The sequence below is a fragment of the Achroia grisella genome, unplaced genomic scaffold (genome assembly GCF_030625045.1).
Source record: "Achroia grisella isolate CSIRO2021 unplaced genomic scaffold, CSIRO_AGI_Agris_v1 utg511, whole genome shotgun sequence".
Classification (NCBI taxonomy): Eukaryota; Metazoa; Arthropoda; class Insecta; order Lepidoptera; family Pyralidae; genus Achroia; species Achroia grisella.
The window spans coordinates 3,837,092-3,862,856 of record NW_026712905.1 but is presented as its reverse complement, the minus strand read 5'-3'; the positions used below and the strand labels follow the sequence as shown (position 1 = coordinate 3,862,856).

The following is a 25,765-nucleotide window of genomic DNA, read 5'->3' as shown; positions in this document are numbered from 1 at the left end:
TAAAATTAAAAACTGATTGCCTCCCTAGCAAGCATTTTCATTATTATAAAAGTAAACAAACATTCATACACATCCAAATAAATCGAGGCCCTTTCAATATATTTCAGTATTTTTTTTAAATCTTTATAAAAAATAAGAAACAAACAAACATACAATACTTTAACATAAACAATTGAGATTCAGATCAACCATTACCTGAAATTGTTATATAAAATTTTCTATGTTTTCAAAATATCAACAAAATTTAAAACAAAGTTAGATAATAACTCACAGTCATATCAAAATCATTAGGAATAAAAAATTGTAAAGTTTACCCAAAAATCTTAACTGGCACTTAAGCAATACACTAGTCAAGTGTAAACAACACTAAATTTATTAATTACCAGTTCAAACATGATATGTGCGAGTGCGAGCAACTAATGACAGTAACTCTGAGACAAACTCGGTTCAATATCCACATATAATTTTACTAATACCTTCACTATTCATTCATCACAAAACTTTGATTGTCTAAGTGTTTATAACTAATCAGTAACTAGCACTATGCACTACACGAAGTGTAAATCACCCTTGACATATTAGTAAAACTAACTGTATTTGAGCGTCTAGTACTAATCAGTAACTTGCACTATACACTAAACAAAGTGTAAATCACTCTTGATAGATTAGTAAAACAGACTGTCTGAATGTCTAGTATTAACCAGTAACACGCACTATACACTAAACAATGTGTAAAACACCCTTGACAGTTCAGTAAAACTAACTATGATTGAGCGTCCAGTAACGAGTATCATACACTAAACAAAGTGTAAATCGTCTTTCACAGATCAATAGAACTTATCTTCTTCCACATCCAAATTGCTTTTATTGTTAGGCTGGTTAGAATGCCTCCGGAGCGTGCCCATAGAGTCGTACTCGTTAGCAATCGCCTTCGGGTACAATTTGGGCGTAGCTGATGTATTATTGTGATTATTAGCATTGGATATGTTATTGCTTTTGGACAACAGGATGCCACTGGAACCCCCGATGCCAATAAAAGACGGTTGTCGTTTTGCTTTCCGAGGCTGCAGGATTTGAAAAATAACATTAATATTATCAGACATTGTTTTGTATTGTTGACCTATTTTATAGACACCGTAATCAGACAGCGTACTTTTTTCTCGTAATCGGTTCTTATGACATTCTATAGATGAACAGGATGAAGACTTATTACTAATTTCCATCATCGAAGAATCAATCATACATATAATTTAACAAGTTTTAGGCGTGGACATTCGAACTCAGAATCTTCGAGTTCAAGTTGGGAAAAAAGGGTAGTGCCCTCGACGTTCTCCGCAATTGGTAAATAATGGTTTATTGTTATGATGTACTAATGATGATGATGATGATGATAATTATGACCTTCGGGTGTGCATACACATATGTTTAACAGCAGAAATAGATAAAAGAATAAGTAAAAGTGGGACCGCATTAATGCCTTCAGACATATTGGAAGCTGATGGTAGTTTCAAAGAAGTACTAACCACATCCTTGAGTGGCACGGTGACGTAGCTGTTCTGCGTTGCCGTCATATAGTGAGGACTGGAAGGCACATGCGTTTTTCTTCGCCACCAATCTTTTCCAGCTCTCCGCCGCCATAGCAACACCCCTATCAGGGATACCAAGCATCCTGTAACAATACAAATTGTTTTTAGTAACAGACTGGCAAAGCGCTTATAGAAACAAAATGCTTATAGAAATTATAGTTGATTTTATGGCGCATATTTGACACTTTATAAAAATTCAAGTCGTTAAAAATGTTAGATATATACTATATATGTACAAATATATTTCATTGTGATTTTTAATTTGTCAGTCCCAAATTTCAATCATTGGAATACCTTGACTTATCCATATTTTGTATATTTTGTCCATATCTATATTTAAACAATGTCTCTTCTATATCTATAGTTATATACGATACGGCCACTTTCTACAATATATATTTACTACATCCAATATGTTTAAATAATTCATTAAAATAGAAACAGTGCATTTTATACTTCGACCGGAGTGAAATTAGATATAATTTCTCATTCAACAATTCTACATCAATTAAAAATAACTCTATAAATTATGTTAAAAAAATGTGGTCAAGTTGTGCCTTAACCATTTTGTGTGTTCCATCCTTGTCAAGGGGAGTGCTAACCGTCTCTCCTTTCAATAGACACAAAATTTAATATTTGAATCTTTGGCTATATACTAACTTCATAGAAAATGTTGATAGCGTGATTCAGAACATATGAATTAATGTCCGATGAGACATAAATTAATTTAAAAAAAATCTAGCCCAAAGTAAAATCTTCTACTAATTAACACGTATAAAAAATATATATAATGTAACCTTAGTGACAACTTTGTCTAAAAATCATTTTAGGACAATATTTTCATTTTATTTGGAATACCGCCATCTATCGGCGATTGTTAAAACTAAACAGTCATGTAGTAGCGTGCGAACAGTATACATGTAACTCCATCTATTACTTGTTTCTTAAAACTGTTGGCAAAGTGAAAAACAAATGTTTCCGAAACTCCTATGACTATGACCAACTTTTTACAATTTCTCCATCTTTCTATCTTCACTATAATATTTTTTTTATTTTATAACTTAATTATTTATTATTAATTATTTATTATCTCATATTTGGCTTATTAATTTTATAGTGTACATTTAAAGAGAGTAAGGACAGGGTTCTGTGTTCACTTCTCGGTTCGAACTACATTCTGAACGGACGGTAGATTTGACTTATCACAAGTGTCTGTAAGAGACCTACATGAATAAATATTTGATTTAAACTGTACATATTTGTCAGTAATTAAAATATTTAATTTCAATTGCAATAAAACATGCGCAAATAAGATGTTATTTACTTACCAGCAAGAAAGGCAATCACTGCGTACCCAGTGACACTGGCGGCACTGAGCGCCTTGTTTTGTGGCGTTGTTATGAAAGACACCACTTCTGCATTTTGGCTGTACGCAGCCATCGCATGTAGATCTATGGTAAAAAATCATGTTTATTGATAACTGCATACCGCGACGATACGTGTTTAAATTTGAGTAAAAAACAATCTTTTATTTAGGTTATGATCGATTCTGTATTATTTCCATGAAAGAGAGAGATACATTATTTAATGGTAAATCGTATTGGATAAAATATTACAAACATCCCTAATTCAATCTTCAAAAATGCGTTTATAACAAGTTAATCTCTAATTTGAAGTTATCAGTAGCGTCTTTTTTGTAAAAAGACTTAGCTATGAAACAAAAAATTCATAGCGAACTCTTTTTACAAAAAAAGATTGGTCTAGTGGTTAAGCGCTTCCGATAGTCGTGGGTTCGATTTCTCACTCAGTTTACATACTATCATATACTTTACTATACTATCATCACTAATTATACATAATCATACTAATAAATACAAACATTTGTATTTATTACTTTGTTTGTATCAGTCTGGGTGTATTCTATGTTATTATGTATGTATTTATATCAGAAGTCTAGCACACATAACACAAGCTCTGCTAAACTTGAGACTAGATGGCGCTGTATGAATTGTCCAAGGATACGATAAGGATACTATTACGATAAAAACATCGGGATACATACCATTGTCCATGAGATTATCATCACCGTCGCAGAGTCCGACCTGCAGCCGCGGTCCGACGCAGCGTCCGGCCGGACAACTGCGTTTGCGTTCGCGTTCCCCGTTGTTACACTTCGACCACTCGCCCCACTCACCCCATCCTGATTCTGTACACAAATGAGCATCAAATTAATTAGTAGTTAATTAGTAGTAAGTAACATATAAATATTGTATTGTATTTTTTGTCATATACTATTGTAATAGTAGTGTAAATACGCTATGATAGTTTATAATATTGAAATAACCGATTTTTACTACATGCATATGAATATAAATACGGTACATACATCAAAATAATATTTTTTACAATTTTTGTCTGTCTGTCTGTTTGTTCCGGGTAATCTCTGAAACGGCTGGACCGATTTTGACGGGACTTAGGCTACTTTTATTTTAGAAAAATAATGTTAAATACCACGCGGACGACGTCGCGGGTACAGCTAGTAAGTTATATAACACTAGGCGGAATTTCAGTCTGAGCCAAAGGTGAGGATGTAACAGAGCCGAGGTCAAATACGCACGTATATCGTACGACGTATAAATTCAATATTTGCGTTTATAACCCATGCTTGTTTTATAAGCTGCTTCAAAATAAAAATATCGAAAACCGGTAAAATAAGATCAACTTTACGAGCGAGTGTGTTGAAAGGCTTTTTACCTATCCGTCTAATAGGGTTGCCACAGTGCAGAAAATTTAATGAGATAGATATGAGAGTGACCTGTGGCGGCGCAGTCCGCGATGCAGCCCTGCCGCTGCCGCGCGTCGTCGGCGTGCGCGCAGCCCTGCGGCGACAGGCAGCGCCGCGTGCGCTCGCGGGAGCCCGACACCGCGCCGCCCGCGCACGAGCCCGCGCACGCGCTCCACTCGCTCCAGCACGACCACTCGCCTGACAACCACCACATAACTCATTATAAATATTTAATATATATATTGACTCGCTTTGATATCCCAAATGGAATGACAGATGAGCTGATCATGGAAGTGATAAAGTTGTGTATACACGATAATTGTCATGCAATAAAATATTTGCGCAACTTCACCGGATGATAGGGGACGAATGCAGATGGCACTCCAAAGTCTCCAAACCAATGTAAGCCTGATTAATTAATACGACTTCAGGATGACGGCACCGCTAAGAATTCGAATTCGAAAAAAATCCTAGATCAGGGCGTCGTAGTTTTAATGCCCGTTTGAATGGGACTGGGGATCATAGAGCATATGCAGTCGGGTGTATGTATCACCTGTACACGCGTGCGTGTTGCAGGGTCGCAGCATATCAGCGGGCCCCGCGCACGGCGGCCGGCGACAGCTGCGCTCGCGACGCTGCTGTCCGCCGCCGCAGTCCGCCGAGCACGCGCCCCACGCGCCCCACGGGCCCCACGCCTCGCCCTCCGCGCCCTCCGCGGGGCCCGCGGCTCCCACGCCCTCCGACCACGAGCACGCGCCCCGCGACGTGCAGTACCGCACCTCCTCGCGCCCCACCGACAGCTGCATCGAACAAAAAGATACTTGTCACATCAAAGAATAACCTTGTACTATTTTTATAGTACGAGCTCTTATTCTTTGCTCTTACTCTTATTCTTTAATGATTGAAAACTTTTTAAAATGCATTATGATATACAGAATTATTCTCTTAAACACAATATTTACTCACATCAATCTGTTCTGATGATGAAACTTTGCAGATGAATTTAAAACGCCGTTCAGTATATCCTCCGTCCGAATGATTATCTGAAAAACAACGAGAAACAACACAATTACTAGTTATATCAATAAATATAAATGACAGCGCGCATTTTAGCTACGCGCTAAAACAGCGAGCGCTCCTCAAGTTGTAACTTCAATTTCGGTCGATATACTTAGTACATAAGATATAATCTTCTCGATTTAAAAACTAACCAAAAAAGCGACGGGTATATATAAAGCGCAACAACTTATTATAGAATACGAAACAATATAATAAAAACTGTCAAATGGTATATGGTAGAGTGTAATACTAACTCGGTATCTGTACCCAGGGCGACCAGGCAGTGGCCTTCTTGTGGTGCGGCTGACAGGGCCCCAGGTCGCACTGCTGGCGGTCCAGCTTGGAGCCTTCGCAGGGCGCGCCCCTGTGGCGCGGTGCGGGCTCCGAGCACGTGCGGCGCCGCTCGCGCCATCCGAGCCCGCACTCCGGCCCGGGGGGCGCAGCGGCGCACTCCGACCACGGGCCCCATGCCGACCAGCCCCCGTCCACGGGTACTAGGTTCGGATCTGAAAAATTACAATAACAATGGTTAATAAAAATCTATGTATATTGGATTCTATTTTACTATTATAGTGTTATCTTTGCGTAAATGTTTGGTATGCTCTACTCTGGAAGCTAATTAGTTATACAAACATATTGGATTTTGCATCTACTTATACTTTTGAACTTATTTATATTTCGTGTTCGATAAGAACATACCGACATTTTTATTGATATATTCGGTTTAGTTTTGTATTCGGTAGTTATTTATATTCATTTATCCCTTCATTTAAAATAGAAGTATTAGAGCACGCGCGACGACGCGACTTGACCGCGATGCCGCACGTGTCTGGTACATGTCTCGTGTCGCCTCGCATGCTACACATATACACGAGCTAGTACCGGGACAGGGCGGCAGGCTGGTGCAGTACGCGTGCTCGGTGTCGAGGCCGACGCACACGCGGCCGTGGTGGCGCGGCGCGGGCGACGAGCACGCGCGACGACGCGACTTGACCGCGATGCCGCACGTGCCGCTGCACTCAGACCACGCCGACCACGCTGACCAGCCGCCGTGGACCGTGCAGTTCGTCACTGATATGCTCACGCCTGCAGTTATACACAAATGTCTAATATAGTCGACGGGTACAAATTGTAATAATTAACCTGGACAATTCACAAAAAAGCTAGTCCCGAGCTATGCAGAAGTAGTGTTATATCTGTATACCCCTGGTTTTATTTAATCCGAATGTTCGGGATTCTAATGTACATACTCGTAAATACAAATATTTACACTACACGAGGTACCAGCGAACATTAGAAATATAGCGGTATGCTATTCAGCTAGACCACCGACGCTGTAATTAAACGAACCCGCGATCAACGGATTGTAAGGTGGTATGCTAAACCGATAAACCAGAGGCTCTAAATTATATTCTCAGTATATTCGATCATATAAACCCATATAATTGTTATATATTTATTTACCATGAGGAAATAATGTGGCGTAATAGTATAGTAACTGGTATATTTATAGGTAATAACTACATCCTTATCCTTACTAATATTATAAATGCGAAAGTAACTCTGTCTGTCTGTCTGTCTGTCTGTCTGTCTGTCTGTCTGTCTGTCTGTCTGTCTGTCTCAAAAACTACTGAACTGATTTAAATGAAATTTGGTACCCATATAGTCTAGACGCCGAGGAAGGACATAGGCTACTTTTTAATGCGAAAAAAAAAGGGTTGTAAGGGGTTGAAAATGGTAATGCAAGGTTATCTTTATGCGGTTGAATACACACTTATTATAATAATGGCTTAACTAAAAAATTAGATATTTTGGAAAGTCTACTTTATAATTGTGTTATTAAGTCTATTTTCAAAAAGTTTAATTTCTGAATTACACCAGTATTGTACTAGATATGCGACTTATTAACGCTCATATGTCATAAATAAATATATATGTCATTTGTATAAGCAGCGCGCACAACTAATTATTGTCAATCCGTTGTCTCCTTATGAATTTAAATGAATAAACGTTTGCTCTGCAATTTTATTTTATAAATACATAAATATAATTCTGGTATAGCCTATAACTGATGACTCTGCTCTTGGACAAGAGCGTAAGAACATATTATTAATATTTTTGAAGAATAAAACAACATATAATATTAAAAATGTTGTCAATACATATGAACAACATTTCCTTGGAAGAAACAACATCTACCGTTCCATCCGAGCTATTCAGGTTCGGAATACGCGTTTCTCCATTCTGGCCAGTAGAGTCAGAGATATGGTTCGCGCAAGTAGAGGGATAGTTTGCAATTTAGAATATCACATCTATTATTTTGATTTAACAAAATTTTATTATGTTATTGGCCAACTGGACCACCAATTTACAAAAGAATTTAAAGAAATGTTTAAACTGTTTATTAAATATAAATAAATATGACATTTAAATTTGTAAATATCACATTGTCACCATTCAAGGGGTAAAATAAAATAGCAGATAAAAGTTTTTATGGAAATTCGTCATATTTGAAGCTAGAACTATGAAGCTTTTTTCTTACGCTTTTTTGGGTCAGTTTATTTAATAAATACCTTACTAATATTATGAAAGTGAAAGTGACTCTGTCTGTCTGTCTTAAAATCCAAAACTTCTGAACTGATTTAAATGAAATTTAAAGTCTAGATCTTGAGATAGGACATAGGTTACTTTTTAATGCTAAAAAGGGTTATAAGAGACTGAAAGAGGAATTTTTTAAAAGTTTAAGCTTTTAAATATGTTTAACATTCTAGAAGTATTATACAAATAAAAGACGTACCAAGGAATTGACAATTTAATTTTTATATTACAATGAATACATGTAATGATCAAAACGAAACTATAGCGCGTTTTAGAATTGACACAGCGCCATCTAGTATTTCATACTGTAAACTATTACGGCCAATACTTATTACAATTTGTACATACCGCCCACCATGGACAACTACAGTACTTTAGTTGTTCATCACTACAAAAAAAATAAAATTAACATACAAAATCAACAATATTAAAGGTGAGCGAATAGACAAACAAAAATGCTATAAAAAATATTACAAAACATGAGTAGAAATTAACATACTTAACAAAATTACTTTAAGCTTAATTAAACAATAACAAATTCTGACAAATTGACAGATTTACTTAGAAAATAGACTGCCATTGCAAATCAACTTATTCTGTTACAGGCAGTAAACATATTTTAGATAATGGTCTTTTAATAATATTACCCTTACATTTAAGACTAACAACGCGTGTAATCTTGTCCAAACCTTCATGTTTATCAATTATTATACCAAACAACCATTTAGCAGGTTTATTGCTACTTTGCCATCGGAAGAATCGGTGACAATTGGCATACGTAGTAAAGTAAACTAATAACATTTATTAATTATGCCCCGAAACTATGCAAACCATAGTAAACGGGATTCAAAAATACGTATAGCCATCTGGCTAATCTCCGATCATTATATACGTGGTCGAATTAGGAGTTAACATTAGTAGAATCGCATTTACGAAAACATATCGAGTTTTAACTTGTATACAGCGCCATCTAGTTTATTATAGTGATATCTTTGTTACTAACTGTTTTTATAGTAAATTTGAGTATGTACATTTATTTTTATGTTATTTTTTAATCGTCAGTTATGTATTTTTTTATTCTAGTTGTTGTACATTGGAAAATTACTAGAATCTCAATAAATCTCTGTACGAGCTAGCATCGTACATTATTTCGCAACATTAACATTTTATTTTACATTTCACATTTCATTAAAATCAGTTCGCATTCGGTCATCAAGGACGCCGCGCGTACTCATTACAATCATTAATCAGTTATATTTTAAGTTTCAATATACAGTTTTAATCAAGTTTCTATCAGTATCATTTATCAGTTTTACCTATCAGAATCTTTATAGTTTCGGTACAACCCGAACAATCTCACTAGATTCTAAATAAAATATAAGATTTGGAACTTTAAAACACTAAAATAAAGTAAGATTTATAATAAAATACTACATACGGCCAGGAAGGAAAAATGTTAATAAATGTAAAAACAGCCTAGGCCGAGAGCCAGCAACATGTCAATGTGACACTTTCCTTCCGGTTGAAAACTTCTAAAATGGTCAAGTTAGTTGTATTACGAATTCTAGTGAAGGTCTAAGTTATAGTACATAAGGTCTATCTTTATCAAAATATGTTTGTGGGGGTCTCCTCCTCAACCTCCTCGAAGCTGCAGCTGATTTTCACTACTTTATTTTTATTTATTTCAGGCTACTAGGACCATGTTATAAATTCTTCAGAGACAAACAAACATCTGTATTAATATTATAAAACTAATATATTCGACGACAATCTGCCACTATACATTAAATAGTTAAAAACGCACATAGCACGTAAACCTCACTGATATTTATTTTAGGAATAAAAAATAAGGTATTTTATAATAAGTATAAACTACATTTATCTTTTTTTTTTAATAATTAAATATTTTACCTTTACAAGATTGTCCACCATGAGCCGGTTTTGGGTTGTCACAACGGCGCGTCCGACACAAACACATGTCCGCCGGCTTGTCATCTCCATAAACAGATTGCGAGGTTCCATCTTGCATGCATTCCTCCCAATTCGACCATGATGACCAGCCACCGTCAACTGAATATTACAATATAAACAATTTTATTTTCTTGAAATGAATTCAGCGTGTACTAAAATTATGATGAATTAGTCATAGAAATCTATAAAACATTTAGTGCAGTAGTAAGCATTTTACTCTATGTAATGTTCTGCTCCAAACATTATTGTAATATGTCATCTAGTCGACGATTTACCCAGAGCACAGAAATTACAGGTATTAATTATTGACAGAAATACTTTTATTCATATTTTTTTAAAGACATATGGAATATGCATGGAAAACAGATTCAAATGTTTACATTCTCTATGACCTAGCTAGCTGTTTAGCAGGCTGCCTTGATTCCGATGGTCGCGGGTTCGATTTCTTTTATTCCTTACAAACATTTTTTGATTGTATCGGTCTAGATTTTCTATAGATATATATATTATGTATTTACAAAAAGAAACGTATATACGTATTTATAACAGTCGCCTAGTACCCTCAACACAAGCTGCCTAGCCTGTGACTAGACGGCACTGAGTGTTATCCTGAAATATTGTCATGCGAGAATCGAACTCGCGACCATCGAGTAGTAGCTAACCTGGCGGCGCGGCGGGGCAGACGGCGGTCTCCTGCACGAGCCGGGGGTCACGCAGGCGTCCGTCGGGGCGCACGCAGGCGTCCCGTGCGTCGTCCCACGCGCAGTGCGGGTCGGCGGCGCCCACGCAGCCCGACCGGGACCGGTAGCGGTCGCAGCGGGCGCCCCCCACGCGGGTCACACCCCCTCGCGACCCCACGTACACCGACATCTGCACGCGCAACACGTCTTATACTCTTTACACATCGATCCCCCGTTGCCTCGCTATGAGTCGTGTGTGTGTGACACGCACGACACCGTCCGCGCCGGCGAAGACGACGACCTCCATCACACCATACATCGCAATCACCGGCACGCCCAGTCGATCCCCGTCCGATTCGAACGGGAAACGAAAACGCGACGGCCTGAGCCGTGATTTGAACCCCTAGTGGTACCGTCACACTAAAATCATAACCGTCAAGCGGAAGTTGACCTTAGCCGCTACATAAGTTTATCCGCGAGTTTGGAGTGCCATCTGCACTTGCCTTTATCGTTCGGTGAAGCTGTAAAGGTGAGCTGCGGCCAACAGAAGAAAATCTCCGTCCAATGCAAACGGGGATCGGAACACTATGAGTGATCATCGACATGGAATGACATCATTGCAAAATTGATGTACAAACATGGATGTCTACTATTGTCTACAGACTAAACATCAAACGTTCGTAAACAATTACGTTCAACAATCTTCTCCTCAGTAGACCTTGTCAGAATAGATCTCATAATAATTACATATTTGATTTTAAATGAATACTTACAGTTTCCTTCACAAACTGCATCGTTTGTATGTCAAAACCACTCTTCAAGTCACTCAGCTTCCATACTTCCACTAAGCATGCGCCATCGAAATGCGGTAATACTGCCAACTTCATTATATCCCCTCTTTGGGTGGATATGTAGAGCACAAATTGCCTGGCAGCGTTCTTAGTACTAGTGACATCCACTGTCACGTGAGTGAATCGTTCTAACGTTTTCTTGTATACAGGTTCTCCAGATACAGGCACCACAGACACATACATCAGTTGGTAACGGTAGTATTCTATTGTTTGGTGGGGCCTGAAAAAAACAATCATAATATATAAAAGAATACAGATTAGCACAGCATATTTTGGTTATATTTTTGATTCCTTTTTTTATAACTTTATAGCATACGATCTAACAGGCCATCTATTGAAATAAGCTATCCGTAGCCTATACAAATTTCATTTAAAAGAGTATAGATTTATTTTTTTATAAAATATAAATGCTTTACAGATATTTTTAACCTATTACGAAAGCTACAATACCAGCCAGTAACATACGCTATAATTTATTCTAAAAAATTGGGATCCTTCAGCAAATTTCCTTGTGTGAAGTTATGAGTTGAAGCTGACAGTTATTACAAATGGATATAAACCATACTTATTTGTAAGAGTGTATATCTTTCTGCCTGTTTGTTGCTTTTTAACAACTAAATGGATAAACAAATCTTAATCAAATTTCGCATGAACAAACATAGGCTATATAATATCTTAAAAAAAGCAGATAAAATTGCGGGTATCAACTATTTTTATATACCTATATATTAATACATCTTAACTCATTGCGGAAGCCTAAATATATTATATAAATTAAATACCTTAAATCAGGTTTACATCGGAAGTGTTCTTTTGCTTGATTAGAAGGAGATCGCGGTTCCCAAGTAGATGTCGGTGAGTCTTGTACTTTGAATGGTCCCTCAAAAGCGGCCTGGATGTCTGCCATACTATATATGCATACTGCACTACCCGGTATACTGTTACTGTGGAGAAAACATAACAATTAACTAATAAATAAATATATACAAAATAAATCTTTACGTATTATAAAATTAAATCGCTTCCACTGTCTGTTTGCTTAGATCTTTGAAACTACTTACTCAACGGATTTTAATACAGTTTTCAGCAATAGATAGAGTTATTAAAGAGAAAAGTTTCTATGTATAATATGGGCGTATTTACTAGCTGTCCTCGCTATGAAATAGTAAAAAGTACTCTAGGACAATTAACACAGCTCCATCTTGTCCTATGGTAAGCAGACCTTAAGTTATAGGTACTAGAAAACTAATACGAAAGATAAAATTTCATTTTGTAAATACATACATATTATACAAATAAAACTTCCAGACCGATACAAACAATCATACTCATGAATACATATGCTTGTACAGTGCAAGGAATAGAACCTGCGAACATTGGAAGTAAAGCCGTGTACAGCAGCAGCAGACATAATAATAAACGGCCTCAGTAATAAACTCAGCGGTCCGCTGAGGCCGTTTATTATCATGTTTAGCGCTTAAAACATAACTTACGTAGGGGTAGTGAATGTGGCTACGAGTATCTTCTCCTGCGGCATATATTCAACGCTCTGCACTTCGTCATAATGGAAAGGTACATCGCCCCGAACGGGACACTCGAGCCGGGCCTTCAGGAATGTACTCCAATTATTCTTGCCCATTACATATCCACCTGAATCATTCTTGCACACGCGTGCTATACGCGAGTAGATAGTCTGGTAAAACAAAAGGTTCAATATAAAAAAATATTCCCAGGATTAAAAAAAGGGCTTAAAAATTTATCGTTACAAACAAATAAAAAGAAATAGATATTGTGGGCTCACCTTTCCACAGTTCATAAATTCGACTGCGACTTCTCTAAATACAAAATAGACGAAGTAATCATCTTCAAAACTTCCAACGAATTGTGGTTCATTCAACCAATTCTGGTCGTACTGGGTTGTGCGCAGTGTTGTCACATTGTACGGACCCGCGCCACGACTCCTGAGAAAGCAATGTTAAATCGTACTATTAGTTAGACATCGTTAAGAATTTATATATAAAAAAAATACAAAAATCAAAATCAGTCAAAATCATCTATATATATTACAAAACAAAGTCATCTATCAACAGAATAATTCCTGTGGAATGTTTAGGTCTAGGTGTAACATAATTCTCTACTACCCCGTGCGAAGACAGGCGAAGACAGACAGCTTGTTTTCTGTGACTTAATTTTTATATAATATTTTTTACCATTTTAACACTATCCCCCGTTTATGTTTTTAGTTTGCCTCATGAGAGGAACTAGCAAAAAAACTAGTGCATTTGTGTTTGTTTCTACAAAAGTATATTAACAGTAAATTAGTCAATAATTAACAGTTTTTATGTACAAAATTGTATACACAAAGTGACAAATGTATTACACCTATAGAGCAGCGCCGCGGGGTTAAGCTAGCTATATACTCAATTAGAACTGTTGGCAACCGATCACCGCGAACTCCTTTTATCTACTTACTACGCCTTCTCGTTTCCCAAACATCTTCATCAATGCATCTTTAGCAATGCACTTTATGTCGTATAAAAAAACTTCGTTTTATATTTGTTGTATTCTTTGATGTACATATTTTTTTGTTTCAGCATGGTTCGGAGCCGATTATTGCAATATAAAACACTCGCATTATAAAAATCTATGTTTACATCATATATGATATGTATATCTGTAGAAAATACGAAGATTTTTATAGACCACTTATTTACAAAGTTTACAAGAACTACTTGTCATACCTGCATATAGCCGTGTCGGAGCTTGTGAAATCAGTGGGCGTTCCAGCATAGTACTCCCCACTAGTGGACAATATTGCGGTCACGTTCGAATGAGGATTGTATGGACAGCTGGCGACTCCTGTCATGAGGTGCGATGAGTTGCGGATTGACTCAATCTAATTAACAAAGAAAATCAATAAATAATAGTACATAGATAGATCCCCACATGGGCACTGGCGGCATCGGTAGTGTAGCGATTTTGCACATTGCTTTAGTTTCAACGGTCGCGGGATGGATTCCTCGCGCAGTGCAAACATTTGTATTCATGAATATCAGTTTTTATAGGTCTGGGTGTCTGCTATTAATTTTACATACGTATTTACAAAAAAAATGTATTTAAGTATATTAGTTCTCTAGTATACATAACACAAGCTCTTATTAGTAGTAATTCTCCTGGATAATTATTAGTATTATTATATAAGTAGTATAAAACAAAGTCGCGGTCGCGGTCGCTGTCTGTCCGTCTCTAAATATGCTTAAATCTTTAAAACTACGCAACGGATTTTGAAGCGGTTTTTTTAACAGATAGAATTATTCTAGAGGAAGGTTTATATGTATAATACATGTACGCCCGGGCGAAGCCGAGGCGAGTAGCTAGTTTCTTAATAAAATATAATATTTAATACTTCAGATATGTGCTATAATTTTGTAAGTCATGCAATAAAAAAAAATAACGAAAGTATGTTGTTAAAACTTAACACATTATACATTAATTTCATAACAAGGAAACTTCTAATTTCATTTTACAAAAAAATGTGCACTGTTTTGTTTTAAATAAAACTAATAAAGTAATTAAACCATATAAACAGGATGTGCAAAGTTAAAATATAGTAATCTATGTGCTATTAATAAAATGAATCAACTATTTTAATCATGTAAACAGGATGTGAAACTTTAAGAGATATGCTATAAATACTATTATTGCTGACTGCAGTGGCTACCCACCTCTCTCCAACTGCATTCCGGACTGAACGCATTAGTGCCACATACAAACAACCTGTGTCCATGAGACAGGAGGACTTTTATGTAGTTGTGACAGTCTTCCTCAGTCTGGCCCTTCTCTTGACATAGTTTGATCTTAGTTTCATCTGCAGGCCAGTCCGCCTTTTCTATCAGCCGCAGTCCACGAAGCGTGAGTCGGTAAATAGCGTCTCTGTAGAAGAAAACATTTCAAATGTAGTGTTGTAGAAATTGTCTTAGTGAGTATATAACACGATATATTTGGCAATTTAAAGTATTCGATATGATTTTAAACCAGTATGTAAACGGCACTATTAATTTTGATTATTAAATACTTGTTACAGAAGTTTTTGTCATAAACATTTGATTGAATAATTAAAATAAATTGCTGAAGTTCTTTATTTAAAGAACATAACACTTGAATAGAGCACCTGAATAGACCCAGCATCTGAATAAAAATGCTCCTTTCGCCGTCCGTCGTAGTAATTAAATTTCTTATCTTATAAGCAGACACATGTAAGACAATAAGAATTACAGATTTTTGTGGATAGATGGTATTATAATTGTATAATAATATAATGTACATATTGTACATGCCTGATAAACCCACCGACTAAGTAGTGTTTATACAATCAAAGACATTGACACTATTATTTGCAATCCAATCTCAAACAAGTGACAATGCCAGACATCTACATAAATCTCCAATGCAATATACATAGACGTGAAACATTATACGCTTGCGAACAGTATCGTAGTGGTAAATATATCGAATATCTCTTGTTACCACATTTTACTGCTCTGATGTAAATACATCAGAGCAGTATACTTGTTACCCAAGTTACATGTCAGGTGAGATTTTCTACAGATTTTTAAAAAATCGTATGTGTATATATGTATATCTAATACCCCAATCTCTCCTTAGTCTTCAACCAAGCAGTACTTTTTGTAAGATTTCTTGGGTTTATAGGCATAATGGCCCAAATGAACGGCTAAATGGGTATAATAGAGCCCAACTTACATTTAGAAGATGTAATTTGAATTGTTAAAATAAGACAGTGAAATTACAGATTAAGGAGGTATCTTAGCCCTCCGGTATAGCAACGCCTGAGCGGTATCACAGACGTCACAGGATAACGTAATGTCCATAGTGCTGTTCATGTTTATAGACAACGGTTACCTGCTTGTTTGCCATTAGAATTATATAAATAACAAATCTAATTAGGTATATTAATATATATTCGATAGATTATTTTCATTAATTAATTTCCCTATTGTAAACTCAGTAAGCATAAGTTTACTAATCCTAGTACACGTAAAACCGAACCCTGACTCTATTTTCGTAAGTTCGGTAGAATTGTGTTAAGTAAAAAAAATGCAATTATTTCAGAAACTGATAAATTAGTACATATAGGTATCTAAACTAGATTACTTTTATAACAACTTATACTACATATCCTTGAAAAGCAAACCTTGAACATGTTTCAGTGGTTTGTTATATATTACAAACGCTATAGTATGTAACATACATTAAGCAGGTAAGGGACTAATTATCCTATACCTACTTTTGATACCTAATTTTACCAACAATCTGCAAATAAACATGTAATATTCCAAACTGCAAAGTATTTATATTTGTTTACGATGATAATTATAAACACGTAGTTAAATTTAATTAATCCAAAAGTGCAAAAACTAATTAAATTCCACAAGGAAATGCGTTAATTCTATTATACGGTATACACGACTAAAAATATACCTATCCATATGTATTTCAAATAACAATAATGTAATTATTTCTTTAAGTATGTATAACACTTTATGGACCAACATTAAAAAGACAGGAACAAAATTAAAAAATAAAAATGAATTAAATTTTGCACTAAACAAGTGTGAAGGAGTTTCTCGCCATTTTTCCTAAACAGTAAGTGCATAGTTCACATAATTAGTGTGGTCACACTAGGATTGCCGAATATAATTTTACCGACGCAGGCTTTGTAAAAAGCATCTGGGCGAGTACTTTACCGTTTCCTATTTTAGCCGACAAGCGCATTGCTAAATGCTTGTAAAGTTTTTCGGTTATGAGCTGAGAAAAGACAGAAAATTACAGCATCTTAGTCAAGGTCACCACTTACGATAAAGTGGGTCGTCACTTGTTTGACATACTATGTAAAAATATTGCAATATCACTTATATCATCTATTATCTCTTAAAATTATTTGCAGTATATATTTGAATATCATATTTATAAATATCAGGTGTTGAACTACAGTGCCAATACTCAGCTTAGCCATACAGTAATACGATACTTGATTTAAATTGCACGGTAGTAAGTGAACGGATTATGTATCGACCATCAAGTGGATCATTGAATTACCAATGTATTAGGAGAGGAAATGACTACGGCTATTCTCTGAACGTCTTAAATACCATATATTTTTATCAAGTCATTCTTTGTACAAAATCTGCATGGGTGTTTTTGCCGCCAAACACCTTATTTTGTAAAACGTATTAAAGGTTAAAGTAAAAGTGAAGGGTTCCCCATCCCATACTCTTCCACAAATGATTAGTGCAAAATAAGTCGCCCTAACAACGATATGGGGCCTGCTCTAAACAACATACAGGGCGGACCAACTCCGCCGAAGTTGCAGTAGAATGCTATCGCGACCTCATGACTCCGGCTATGACGCTTAAAGGTACGTCATGTGGATTTTTAGTGGGTAAGAATTCCATACACCCCCTCGTCAACCATCTGGGAAAGATATGGGCTTGATCTGGATTATATTTATATATATTTAAATAAAATAACAAAGCAAACGTTTATCTAATTTAATTTTATATGAGACAAGCAAGGTGACATATTTAAGTTGCGCGCGCAGCTTCGCATGCGCGCTGCCTATACAATATATTTATGTACGTATACAGCCATAAAGATGGTCTTTTGAAGATATTTCCACACGATGAAAAAAAGATGAGATATTAGAAGGTTGCCACTTATAATGATAAAATTTGAAACTTATGCAGTTATTTTTGATGACTTTTTTAGTAATCAAGTTTTAGAGTTTGAACTTACTTTTTATTCTATTTAATTACATACCGTCTCTACATTATTAAATAGTTTATATAATTAATGCCAGCAAGCGTAAACCATTAACACGGTTTATGTTGCGTGTTCAGCCTGCGATAATGAATTGCAGATATAAATAAAAATATTAATTAGTGATAGAATGGTAAGTAATTAAAAATATGTTTAAAAATCTAATTATAAACATGTAATTGTTATCCAATTAACACTAATGATATAACCATATCAGAGATAACAGAATACTATGCTAGTAACTATACAAATTAAAGGTTACAACTTCCATTTTAAACACACCTTATTCGAGGCACTAATTACACCTACTTAAATCATTCTCGGAATACTTACAGTAAATTAGTTTTGTGTGTGTTGTATGTAATGTATGTTCTCATCGATCATAGCTAAGTTTGGATGAACTTCAGTGGCTCATATCAGATAATGGTTATCTGCAGACGGTTACTAGTAATAATGAGGACACGTAAGTAATTGATATAATTAGTAACGAAGAAAGATTATATGTTGCGCATATTAAATATTACTTATTCGTTTTCGAGTCTTTACAAGTAGAGGATACAAAAGATTGCTTAAAGAAAACAATTTTATATCTGATAATCGTTTCAGATATTATCTATAGTATAATACGTGAAGCAAAACTTTTATACTCTTTTTTAAGAAAAATGGGTTGGAGGAAGTATATACTTATACTTAATCAACAAAAAAACATGGTAGTATGTGTACATACTAACATATATTTGACACACACGCATAGAAGTATAGTCTAACAATAGAACCTCAAAAATGTTCAAATTTACAATTTAAAATAATTTATCGGCGAATATTAAATATAATATATTATATTACTAGTGGTCACTAGTAATGAGGTAAAAATATTGATAAATTAAATAGGTACAACCAAAACGACTGCAAATAAATATATATTCATGTACCTATATCCGCAAATTACCGCCGTGGCACCTCGTCGTATGCTGTACGGGCTTATTTGATACAACACCGTGCTCCAAATTGTTCGATTACTGTTATTTTTATTTATTTTTGTTTATTATATATTGTCATTTATTTAATCATCTGTTTACTATATGAATGTTGCTATATATCTCATCTTGGCTGAGACAGGATGTTCACGAAAAATTAATTAAAATTACCCGTATACCTCGATATTATTCGAGAGCAATCTAGTTCTTGAAGTGCGGATGCTGTCCTCTTACAAGTCTAGGCGAAAGTAGCGAAAATAATGTACAAGTGGAACTATTAGTATGTAAACGAGTTTAAACTCTTGACCACTTGCGTACACAAACTGTTTTAATAGCAGTCAAGTGTCGGTGTATTGACATTCTAGAGCAAACACTCATATTTCCACGACTTTTGATCCTCGCCGCATCATTTACACTATACAGTACTATTTGTAACTATAAAACAGAATTTGAAATAGGTACCGTTACTGCGAAATGATAAATCCCGTTTCATTTACATTACTTTAATCAACTAAATATTAAGTACTAGTAACATAAACATGTGTGATAAATTAGGTTCATTAATAACCTTCTTGTAAAAGCGAATTCATTTAAATCTTATAAATTATGACATTGTATTTAGGGGTAAATAACAAGTTTATTTTTTTACAAAATCATGCTACCCTTCAGTTGAATTGGATCTTTTAATATTGGCAACAGTCAACGAATACAAACCTTGAACATGTTTTTCTGTGGTTTGTTATATATTACAAACGCTATAGTATGTAACATACATGAATACAACTTAAATAAACATAATACGTGAATGTAAAACTAAACAGATAAAAGAATTAGTTTTTTCCATATTTTATTCGTATTGTTGAGATGAAGGTAAAGCATACATATTCATATAACTTTACATGTAGAAGTAATATACTTTCCATTAACTTTTTTAGTTTATTTTGTTAATTAACATTACGTATAAACAATGAACATGTAAAATTTATCTACGTTTAAAAACTTTCACATTTATGTATCTGTGGAATTTCTAAAACACAAAAAACAACAGAACGGAGAACAACCATGAATGGATAATAAAAGTCGAATTGAATTTCTAGGAACACACGTCCTATTGTCGTAATCTTGAATTCCGAGAGCAAACAAGTATACAGGTGGTGTGTTAAAAAGCGGTCATCAACTTGCCTACTATCGTCGTACCAACCATTCACGATATACCGACTATTAATTCTAACACCCAGTTAATAATAAAGACGATACACGTAATTTTTTTTATATAATGTATGTAATAAATTGGAATGGCTGTCGGCTCATGATGGTAAGCGGTGACCGTTGCATATATACATAAATACTACGAAAATCATATACTTATGTGACACCCGGAATACCACACATGTGTTGCCAAAGAGTTAAGATGTCATGCCACTTATCCTGATATTGTATATAATTTTTTTTATATTTCATTTAAATAATTTATTTTTAATAATTTTAATGTCTTGGAAAAAATTAGATATTCAATAAAAAGCCGCACTCAACTAAATATGTCGCTCAGGTACCTCTCGATAATAAAATCATCACGATTATTTTACAATATAATATAATGTATGTATACAAATTATGTAAATACTATATATGTTGTATGAATACGGGGAAAAAGCAATAGTTGCCACTTTTTTGTTAGCTTTTGATATCAAACTAATTCCAAAGCAAAAACATACATTTAATTAGATCTTTAAAAAAAAAATACGGAAAACAAGACCATAAACAGAGCGCAACCTTCTGACCTATCTAGGGGTTATCATATGAAATATTTACAAATTGTATTTGTGGACTACTAACCTTGAAGTCAGACCTCCAACTAAGTTCTACTAATGTTAAGGGTGGGAGATTGTTAGTTATGGTCATTAGTCGTAGCCATGTGCCTATTAGTGTATCATGGAAACCAACTAGGACGATGACCTAACTTCATTCTCATCCTAGTAACCTTGACTGGTGTCCCGGGAACGTATACCTTAGCATAGGCCAGCACCATTTCATCGTTGTCCACAAAAAAAAACTAAAGGTACAGTGTAAATACATTTCCTCTTTCCCCCCATAAGTGCCCCAAAAATAATAGATATAAGTTCTAGAAACAAACATTAGGTATTCACTTCAATAGAATGTCCAATACACTGACGGTCCGATTTGATGAAATCATCAATAATAAATCACACAATTTAAGTAGTTTCTACTACTATATTTACGACCGCAGTTTCAGTTTTGGTCACAGTTTGCGCCAATGTCAGACAACTAGCATAATATTCTATGACCTTGGTCACACAATGGTTTAACACACTCCCTCATGGTCTATCTTGGACTCGATCCCCGCACAACGCCAACATTTGCTTTCATACCAACAAACATACTGACTTTATAAATTCAGAAGTTTGTCTATCCATCTGGTTGTTACATTTTTACAACTAAACAACTGACAGTATCTTAATTAAATTTGGCATTAAATTGTATCTAAAAAACAACAAACAAAGTCGCAGGAAAATTTATTCACTATAGTTATATTACTTCTATATTTCTTTTATGCGAGTATTTAGATAAAAAATAATCAAATAAAGTTGTGTAATCCACATAGTGCTTATAATTACAATACATTACGTACAAAAACATTTTGATAATATGACAACAATTAATAACTAGTTAACTCAGTTGTAACTTTTGTGTCTTACCCTCTTGTTCATTTTTCTACATGTCTGTTCGTGTACATGAAGAAAAATAAATAGACACAATTTGATTAAATATCTATAATTATTATTGTAGAGTGTTGTCACAAATGGTGTGAAAATAATAGCTACAGTGATTATGTGTAACTTAAACGCAGATTGTAATAATTTGTAATCAAATTAATGATTCAAATAAGATAAAATTGTAGTCATTAGTGTAGTGACATTCCTTGTAACCTGTTCCGTTGTGATAAACCCCACGCTATCTTATATCACTGTACCTACACTGCACTGGCGACAATTTGTGTTGTGACTCAACACCACGCATACAGTCGGCAAGAAATAATTCAAAACAGTACTGACGAAATTTCTCGATTGAGTGTACACTTTTCTCGTTTTATCTTTGACTAATCTCCATTCGTGTATATAGTTTATACGATAAATAAGACAAATGAAACGGATTACACACGACACTAAAATCAATGTCAATATTGGAACAATTATGATGTTAATACACTTTAAATTAGCCCCAACATAAGGCGATCCAGGACACTATCCATGGCGATACCTCCATCTGCTTCGATATTGACCCTGATCTTAGTGCTGTCAATACTTCTAATAATAGATAACTTTAAAAAATCTCAGTTTAACCTTTGCGGGAATTTTTAAACTTTCTATGCCATATATTTGGCTTAAATGTTTGTCTAATAATAAATATACCGAGCTATATTCGCCACAATTCAACCAAATAAAGGAACAATCACAGATTTCATACAAATATTGAATCCTGTTGGCTCTTAATAATAGCATCGAACGGTAGTAGAATTATAATGAAAATAAAATTGTTAAACAAAAGATTATTTCTTTTCTATTCTATGAAGAACGCCAATTTGATCAAAACCATTAGTTTCAACCCACTCAAAATATGTAGCAATCAAACAAAGGAAACACAACTTATATAGCTCTACCCAAGAACCATAAATATTTAACTCGTATATATTTTTTGTTGACTGTCCACAAAGTAACTAGCTATTAAGTAATCTGTGACTATACAAGATACGCACTGTTACGGCTATTAAATATTATTATGATTACATTAACGTTTTTTACGAGCTTATGATTTACGTGCCGCGTGCAGTGTTGCCACCTTAGTGGGTGCAGCACTAAATCTGCTGAATTTGATGCTTATTTTTTTTAACAAACTTTTATTTCGTCGTTAGTGGATCGGGTAATGAAAAGGCAACCCTTGTCAGCAAAAGTAAGCAAAACTCTTACCACCTCCCCCCATGCTTACGTAAACATTTAAATTAATGTATTGTTCTTTTTAACAAACACAATGTGATGGGTTGCCATACGAGTAAAAAAGTAAATAATTACCGATGATATAATCATCCTCCAGACTCCCCCAACCCCCTTGTCACCCAAAATAAGTACAGCAAAGACCCCTTTTGGTTTGATGGTTTTCTTACTAGATAACTACTGTTTGGTGACCGTTCTAGTGAGCTTGCTCAAACATTGCTGGCAACACTGGTCGCATGCGTCCCCGCCTTGGACCATAAACATTGTAAAACTGCTAGATGTGAGGTAGTTGATGAAAGATCCGTTACATTGTTAATTCTACATAAACTAGGTTTCCAACCAGGAAGCCATATGGATAAAATATTACGGACACATTCCAGAGAAGTCCAGTAATTAATTTATTGATTATTACGAACCCGGTGACATAAGTGTATTTATTTACCTAATAAATGTACAGTTCAATATGAGGGCCAGTAATTGAAATACACCTAGCATATCTAGTGTACTGCAATCGAGAAGTTGCCTGATATATTTCACAATTTAAAACTTAAGTTTATGAATATATAGATCACACATAAGAAATTGGGTCTAAAACAGTTACCCTAATTTCCGTCCAATTCAACGCCATCAATCATTGTTGCTTCACAACTTTTCTATTGGAAAAGTTATGAAACAACGTACAATAATGTTGTTTTTTATGCTATACTATTTTCGCGTACATATTTATAACTATAAAATTATTTATTGTTCCGTAGATATTTTTACGTAGTATATTATAAATATTCACTATGAAAATCATGAACCAACATTACGCACTAATAATTTCCATAACTACAAACCACAAACGAACGCGACGATCATAGAGATTATATTAATCCAATATTGAATGTCTCGCGACAGGTTTGTCTAAGTCCCAATACTACGAATTATGGTACGGCGTTTCCTAGCATTATAATGGACCATAAAATAATATAAATCCGCCCAAATCCACTTCGGTATTTGGTATTAATATTAATAGTTATTCGAAACAAGCAACCTGAACCGCGGTATTAATAGTCAAGGCACTCACCTTGCGCCCACGATCACCTGGTCCCTTGCTACATCGAATAGCAGTTGCGAAAATGAATTACTGTTCCTGTCTTCAAAGATATCCAAATTCGATGATAGTAGATCTGAAATACATTAAAATTATTATAGCGTTTAATTCAAATCAGTTTATAAATCATTATCAATATCGGATGTCTCAGACTGCAGATAATGGTTGAATCGCATTATCGTATGGTAAATAATACAATATTCTCCTATAATCTATAATCAACAATAAAGAATTAACATTATTGTTTATATAAAAAATGTAGCAAATAGACAATCTGGCAAAATAATGGTAAAACTTTCTAATTTTAGGCAAATTATTCTGATTTTAACGATTCAACTTTAATGAGGGATGCTATTAGATAGACCATAATCACAATAGCCTGTAAAACTTTATTACAACTGTTAGTATCGAGTAGACAAGTCTTCCGAATAATAGAGAAAAATCATGTTCTTTACACTTTTCTAACCCACAAGCCAACTAATTCTCGTGAACGGTTTCCAAAAAGGTGTAAATTCTAACGTACCTCCAGACAAACAGACAAATAAATTAACGGTCTTGCAAAGCAAACGTTATTTCAGTTGTCCAAACATATTACATACAATATGTTTAATGGCCGTTTTGCGGCAAATATTTAATGCTTTTATGATTGTTAATTAATGCTCGACGGTAAATAAGCGGGACGACCTCTACAAAACAAATAGGACTTTAAATCAACAAGCCCATATTACCTGATTTTACTTCTTTACACTAGACAGTAAAGTTGAAATTGGCAATTTTGGTAAGGTAAGAATCAAGAACAAACCAGGCCTTATAGTATAACCACATATAACAGAGCCGCGGGTTAAATCGAAAAACAAGACTTTTTACTGTCAAAATGGCCAAAACAATAACCAAATACTTTATAATTTTGTAGTGTCCTCCTGTCTGTAAATAGATACTTATTTACAACATAAAGAAGTATTCACAGAACCGCTGGTCAGGGATTTTCGAGGCGAGAATTACCAGGCACGTGTCTTTTTCAAAACTTATGTTCATGTTACACTCAGATTGCATATTTAACTTCCCGTTCATATTCATAAAAATATATCTGGTACGTAATATATACTATATATATATAGTGACATTATTACAGGGACTTTTTATTAATTTTTAAAGATATTATCTTCCCAATGAAACAACACCTTACAACCCTATTATATAGATATTCTTGATTGCAGACAGCGAAGGTTCGCTCATGGCAGAATGCCTGTGTCCAACTGTTATTATACATAAACTTGAATATAAAGCCTCATTTACAAACAAATTAGGAAAATAT

At 34.8% G+C, this 25,765-nt stretch overlaps 1 protein-coding gene and 1 non-coding gene across 2 annotated transcripts in view; both read right to left on the bottom strand.

Moving 5' to 3' along the window:
* Nucleotides 1-270: 270 nt before the first annotated feature.
* LOC131846428 (semaphorin-5A) overlaps nucleotides 271-25,765 on the bottom strand; it is a 38,357-nt gene continuing 12,862 nt past the window's right edge. The window contains exons 3-20 of the mRNA XM_059195718.1: nucleotides 24,424-24,526; nucleotides 15,256-15,463; nucleotides 14,272-14,426; nucleotides 13,332-13,491; nucleotides 13,024-13,223; nucleotides 12,313-12,474; nucleotides 11,453-11,750; nucleotides 10,662-10,869; nucleotides 9,940-10,098; nucleotides 6,313-6,516; nucleotides 5,685-5,936; nucleotides 5,338-5,414; nucleotides 4,925-5,171; nucleotides 4,402-4,569; nucleotides 3,649-3,792; nucleotides 2,915-3,037; nucleotides 1,524-1,669; nucleotides 271-1,064 (exon numbers count right to left, since the gene is read on the bottom strand). Of these exons, the coding sequence (XP_059051701.1) occupies nucleotides 828-1,064; nucleotides 1,524-1,669; nucleotides 2,915-3,037; nucleotides 3,649-3,792; nucleotides 4,402-4,569; nucleotides 4,925-5,171; nucleotides 5,338-5,414; nucleotides 5,685-5,936; nucleotides 6,313-6,516; nucleotides 9,940-10,098; nucleotides 10,662-10,869; nucleotides 11,453-11,750; nucleotides 12,313-12,474; nucleotides 13,024-13,223; nucleotides 13,332-13,491; nucleotides 14,272-14,426; nucleotides 15,256-15,463; nucleotides 24,424-24,526 (3,251 nt within the window). The 3' untranslated portion in view covers nucleotides 271-827. The remainder of the gene's footprint in view (nucleotides 1,065-1,523; nucleotides 1,670-2,914; nucleotides 3,038-3,648; nucleotides 3,793-4,401; nucleotides 4,570-4,924; nucleotides 5,172-5,337; nucleotides 5,415-5,684; nucleotides 5,937-6,312; nucleotides 6,517-9,939; nucleotides 10,099-10,661; nucleotides 10,870-11,452; nucleotides 11,751-12,312; nucleotides 12,475-13,023; nucleotides 13,224-13,331; nucleotides 13,492-14,271; nucleotides 14,427-15,255; nucleotides 15,464-24,423; nucleotides 24,527-25,765) is intronic.
* LOC131846653 (U6atac minor spliceosomal RNA) lies at nucleotides 2,121-2,210 on the bottom strand. Its single transcript, XR_009357685.1, has one exon. It is a non-coding gene; the product is annotated as a U6atac minor spliceosomal RNA (small nuclear RNA).